Source organism: Lactuca sativa, chromosome 2 (genome assembly GCF_002870075.4).
Source record: "Lactuca sativa cultivar Salinas chromosome 2, Lsat_Salinas_v11, whole genome shotgun sequence".
NCBI classification, from domain to species: Eukaryota; Viridiplantae; Streptophyta; class Magnoliopsida; order Asterales; family Asteraceae; genus Lactuca; species Lactuca sativa.
Window position 1 is genome coordinate 218,637,970 of NC_056624.2, and position 6,651 is coordinate 218,644,620.

At 34.3% G+C, this 6,651-nt stretch overlaps 1 protein-coding gene across 1 annotated transcript; it reads left to right on the forward strand.

Annotated features, from left to right (window-relative positions):
* The first annotated feature begins 2,279 nt into the window (after nucleotides 1-2,279).
* On the forward strand, nucleotides 2,280-3,204 carry LOC111901370 (WUSCHEL-related homeobox 5). Its single transcript, XM_023897227.3, has 2 exons — nucleotides 2,280-2,651; nucleotides 2,749-3,204. The coding sequence occupies exons 1-2, from the start codon at nucleotides 2,348-2,350 to the stop codon at nucleotides 2,943-2,945; spliced, it is 501 nt and encodes a 166-aa protein (XP_023752995.1). The 5' UTR covers nucleotides 2,280-2,347; the 3' UTR covers nucleotides 2,946-3,204.
* Nucleotides 3,205-6,651: the final 3,447 nt, after the last annotated feature.

A 6,651-nucleotide genomic window follows, 5' to 3' on the forward strand; every position in this document is an offset into this window, starting at 1 on the left:
AAAATATTATATATAATTTATTAAAATAGAAAAATCCATAAAATGACAAGTAGAAAAGAAATTAATTCAAAATAACCATAAAATGACATTTAACAAATTGAATGAAAGTGTGACATGTGGCAAAAAAAAAACCTTCTTTTATTATAATAAAAAACATCATAAATGGTCCCTGTGTTTTCCCAAAATCTGAAGTTTAGTCCATGTGGTTTAAAAACATCATAGATGGTTCCTGTGTTTTCAAAACTTTTGATGTTTGGTCCTTTTTGCTAACTCCGTTAGCTTTTGACCGTTAAATGAAGGGAATTTTCGTAATTTCACTACACATGGACCATTTATGAGTTTTTATTATTTTTTTTAAAAAGAAGAAAAAAATAAAATGATATGCAAAAGGTCTCTCTCATACACATAAACACAAACGCATATACATACACATGCCTGTAACATATTCGTACCCACCACATCTCCGTCATCCCCAACCCATCGTCGACATCCCCTTTGTTCAGCCTCCTGAAGATCAAACCCCATTGCCACCGCCACATTTAGTGTTTCTGTGATTCCTGATAGACCAGTGAAAAACATGGGTGTGTGTGTGTGTATGTGTTTCGTTAGTAACTAAGATCTCCGGCGAACAACAAAACTCCAATTATGACCAGATCTCCAACATTCTCATTGCAAATTGCAATCGTCCCATCTCCATTTTCTCTTCATCTTCATCCCGACCCTTTAACTTTCTCTTTCATTTTCAAAATAATCTTGATTCTGGGGATGAACATAAAAACCCTGCATCAAGCGGGCTGAAGATCAAATTTTGATTTTGAACTTGAGTGGCGGTGGAGGTGAATCGACTGAAGATCGATTTGGTGAATACCATTGCTGTGAAATTACTTTCTCATTTTACAAATTTGTAGCTGTTTACAGAAGGATTGTTGTGTCAAAGTAGCAGTACACATAAGGCCTCTAATCGGAGATGAAAAGCTTCAAGCTTGTAAGGATTGTGTTGTTGTCGTCCCTGGGAAACCTCAGGTTAAGGAATTGCCCACTCACTCATCTCCCAATCGTCTCTTCTTTCGTTGATTCCCTAATTTGGTTTATGTTTTTGGCGACATTAATTTGTCTAGGTAACTCCCATAACTTTATTCTTTTCATGACGACTTCTCCGATTGCTTTTGCAAAGAAGGTGTTATCGATAACTTTGTTAGAAAGATAATGAGTTATGAGTTCTTCATCTGTAGGATGAAATCGGAATCCTGGAGTCATGTCCATTTGATCATCTTCTTGAGCAGGATCACAGAGCTTCTCTATCTTCTAAAACCCTTTAAAACTTTTGACGAAAAATCACTTTCTAAGCCAAGATTTCATATGGTTTTTTCATCAAAAAGCTTGCTTTATCTGATTTACATGGTTGAATGAACATAAATAGGAGTAGAAAAAAGGCAGGCAAGAAAAGTAAAACCAACAGATAGTGTAACCTGAAAGATTCAGAGGTTTAAGGAAAAAAAGAAACATAATGAACAACTCAGCCAAGCTATAGACAAATTTGGTTTTGTGAGATTTTTGTTATAAATCAAGAACCATAAGTATAAATTTGATTTGGGTTTCCTTTTAATTGGGCATTTGGGTGTAGGTGCTGCGTGGTTATCAGATTTGAACCGAGGAAGAAGAAGAAGTAGGTGGGGGTTTGACTTTTTTGAGAGAGATATATAGAGAGAGAGAGGGGTGGGACCTTTATATATGCTAAATAAGGCACAACTTCATAAATGGTCCCTATGGTGGTAAAATGACGAAAACATCTTTTAGTTAACGGAGAAAATTTAACGGAGTGAGGCTTATGGACCAAACATCAAAAGTTTTGATAGTACAGGGACCATCTATGATGTTTTTAAACCACGGGGACTAAACTTTAGATTTTGGAAAAACATAGGGACCATTTATAATGTTTTTTCTATTATAATAGATGTTATGGGAAAAACATAGTTTGAAGTTACCATTTTGCCCTTGAGGGATGCCTAATCTTCAAAGATTTGCAGCTTTGTGCATGTCTATCTCTATCAAGATTACACAAAAAACCAAGCAAAAAACATTTGAATTAAAGAAATGGATCAAATCCTCAAAACTCTCCCATCCCGTTTCCTAAATTCAAAGCAACATCAAAATATTATTATAATTAATAACAAACACTACCCAACAAAAACCTTATTTTCCTCCACTTACTTTCTTTTTCCTAATTAAAAAAGTCTATAAATAATGATCAACTGTACTATATAATGCACCAACACGTACGCTGCATCTTTTCAGTTCAGAAACTGATCAAAAACAAAAAGACCCGCCCATCTTCAGAAATCTAAATATGGATGAGGGAATGTCAGGTTTTGGTCTGAAAGCTAGCCGCAGTGCGGGCGGTGGTGCCAAGTGTGGTCGGTGGAATCCAACCAACGAACAAGTCAAAGTATTGACGGACTTGTTCAGGTCCGGTTTACGAACCCCAACTACTGACCAGATTCAAAAGATCTCATCCCAGTTGAGTTTTTATGGGAAGATCGAAAGCAAGAATGTTTTTTACTGGTTTCAGAACCATAAAGCTAGGGAACGACAAAAACGTCGTCGGGTTTATGTTGAATATGATCAAAACGACCATAATGTTGCAAAACAACGTAAGTTTAGATCCGGTTTACATTTTCTTGAACGTTTTTATCATATTTATAATTGCTGGATGATTTATAATTTCTTCTACTTTTCTTGTGTGAACAGATTTTGCTGAAGTAACAGACACGGAAAGGGTGATAGAGACATTGCAGCTTTTTCCAGTGAACTCGAGGGCGTTCACAAACGATGAATGCAAAGAAAACACATCGCCATATCCGACCATGTATACATGTGGAACGGAAATGGAAAATCATTATCCTCAACGACACCCTTCTCTAGATTTACGTCTAAGTTTCATGTAAAAAAGAAAAAAGAACGATTGAACTTCACCGTTGATCGAGTCCACCTTGGAAATCGTTGAGCAAACAGCTTTTGTGATATCGAGTTCAGCTCAAATGATATTGTATTTGTTTTAAAGTTGTCATATCTTAACTTCGGATCTTTGTTAGAACAGATCACTAGCTAGCTAGTAGATGAAATGAATAGTGTAACATTTTAATCATATTGGTATGTACGTGGGCCTTTCAAGTGTTTTTGACTACTAATTGACTTCGTTTATGAAGATTTAACTTTGCAAAGTATTATATGCATGTTCTTGGAAAAATGCATCAAAATGATTAAAAGTCGTATGTTGGACGATGCTAGTCTAACTCTGAGTAACTTTAGGTATGTTATGAGAATATGTGATACGATCCAAACAATATAAACCAGTCAAAGTTTGTAATATTCTTATCAGTATGAATATGTTAAATAACATTGACTACGTGGACAAATTCATGTGATCTAGCTTAAATATAAATATTTGTAGATTAAAGTGAGGTTTATAAACATGATTAATATGTGAAATGAACTGTTATGATATTGGTAGTTAATGTTATTTGAGTATAAGTTGATGTAATCTCTAATTACTTCGAACCTGATAAAATTATATCTAGAATGAGATTTTGAACCATGAAATGCAATATTAAGACCGAAGGTGTCATTTTACATCCTCTACATGAGGATAAATGCAACAAAATCACATGATGGTTTGAGTTATTAAAAAAAACACTTCCATTGATGATTGAAAGAGCTAATGCCATGGCCGCTGATTCAATGTCATTTTGCTTTTTCAAGTGGTTCATCTTTTAATTGTATTTATTAGAACAACAAAATGTTTTTGATATTTTTATTAAATCATTGAGTAGATTTTAAAAATGTAAATTTGTATATAATCTATGTGGCATCCAATATGATCCATTGTAGACCCATAATTGTAACGTCCCGATTCTAGAAATAAAATTCTCATTTCAAAATAGAACAAACATAATTTTTCATAAAGATATATTTAACGCAAAACCGTTTGATCATAAACCATAATTTAAAATTAGAGTTATAAAGAAAAGCAGCGTGAAATCTCGAATTATAAATCTGGTTATGTATGTACATTCCACCTTCTCCTTCCTACGATCCAATAAGTACCTGAAAAACATTTAATCTACAAACGTAAATATAAAACTTAGTGAATTCTCCAAAATACCATACACAACAATATACATACAATGACCTTCAGCACGAAGTTGGTCCACCCTTTTGGCCTTCAGCACAAAACTGGCTCGCTCTGGCCTTCAGCATAAAGCTGATACCCGCCTTCAGCACAAAACTGGATCACCCTCAACTTGACCATGATATATGTAATGTCCGCAAAATCAGGCTAGACATTTAAGATATAATATAAATTTTGCATTAAAAAAATAGAAAAAATCAACTGAAGCGTCTGTAAATCGTAAAACTAAGTGCGCAAAAACACACACACATATATATATATATATATATATATATATATATATATAGAGAGAGAGAGAGAGAGAGAAAGTACACGTCATCCCGATCCCGAAAATATAAATTCCATAGAAATCCGATTCCATATGACTTAGATATGATTCTTAAAAAATATAAAAGTTAGTTGTGCACAAGGAATGTGTGACGTTAAAAGCTACGAAGAGAATGGTTGACTTTTAGCTAAAGTCACAAAAAGAACATTCGTAGTACTCTTTAAGATAGAAATTTTGAGAAAAAAATGTCAAAAACGGAGTCAGTACGAGAGAACTATGATTTTAGCCAAGTCATTTAATCTTATAAAAATAAGGACGGAAAATAAAGTTAGAATTAGTTGATGGAGTCTAAAGCAAAGTTGTAGATCTTGTCGAGAGTTTTCCGAGGATATAAAGAATGACGAAAACGAAGTCCGTATGAATTTACAAAATCTGTGATTTGTGCCCGGCGCAATGCACCCCAGCTGAGCACCAGGTGCGCGATGCACGCTTCTAGAAGGTGAAAACACAGACCACGAAGAGGCCGACACGATGCAAAAAGTGGCTAGGGATACATAACCTTGAAATACGCGACATGCACCCCTTTTACACGCCGTACACCCTAAAACGACTATAAATAGGAGACCAAGCCTCATTTCTTCCCCACACCTCCCAAGATATTCTCTCTCGAGTTGCTTTCAATTTTAGCCCGTTTTCCCTTAGTTTTAGCCTTCAGCGAAGCCCTGCGATCCCTAAAATGGTAGTAGCTAGCGAGTATAAGCTCTGCCAATGCAATTTCCTAACTTTTGTCAGGAAAATCTTTGTAAGTTAAGTTACACTCTATCTCTTTCAATGTAACTTTTAGTTATAGTCATAAGTCGTTATTATGAACCTATAAATAAGATTTATCAGTAATTTCATGTCGTTATATTGATTGATCTACTTATGTGGATGATGTCTAGGTTGGAATTAGTGAGGTGTTTAAAGTGGGATTCCCAAACAGGAGATTTTATGTACCAAACGGACCATACCTCTGATATGATCCTACCTGGTTTTCCCTTATCAACTATAGATTAGTAGACATTGGGATTGTTGAAGAATCTAGACTATTAATTAGTCATAAGAGGTAATAAACTAAGACTTAGAGATAATTTAACCTAGGTCATATCAAAGGAAAATCCAAGTGCTAAAGTGAAGTGTTGTCTAACTTTCTAGTCATCCACTTAAACAAGTAAGTGCATAGTTACGTTCAACTTACACATAGATATCAAATATTTAATTTACCTAAATGATTTATGTGCTTATTATCTGAGTTTTTGATATTTGATGGGATAACGATTTTTATGAAATATCACATATGTAGTTTACCATACTCATAATGTATTGGGTAGGACGGGTAGAAAAAGATAAAAGAAATGAGTTAACAGTTAGGGACCATAAGAGTAGAGGTAACGGTGAGAGACCATGCCAGAGATAGGGCAAGAAGTCCATGCCCAATAGAGATTAGTCATCAAGCAGAGTATTGATGGCTACCACAAATTATTCTAGGCAGTCCAAAGAACACTAGCAGACTTGCAATCTGTAGGTGTTAATGAAATCACACAAACCGAGAGTATGGATTGTGGATTCATTTGAGTATTCTATTTTTCCTTGGTTACCTTATCAATGCATAACCCTTAGGTAGAACCCTTGATATATATATATATATATATATATATACAGAGAGAGAGTGTGTGTGTGTGAGAGAGAGAGAGAGAGAAAGAGAGCAACGGGAATGGATAATCGGGTTAACTGTGTGGTATAAGTTATATAAAAAGATAAATTGTATTATTATGGGTTGAACACACTACCCACTAAGTTTATTGTATCTCAGCTAATTATATATGATGATATAGGCATCTTCCGATAGATTTAAAAGAGATATAAACTATTAGTATAAAGATGTTGTAAGTCTTCATTTATGCTTATATTTCTTGTACTGGTGATGACATCCTAGGTTTTATAAACAAAATACATTTCTTGGAAATGTCTTGATAATATTATTATCATATTTTTGGGACAAATTCCACAAAGTAAACCTTTTTAAAAGGATACTCTGATTTAATAAGTGTAAACAAATTTGTATTTTCTAGCAGTAAAAATAGGGATGTCACAATATATATATATATATACACACACACACACACACACTAGGTGCAAGACCCATGTATTACAT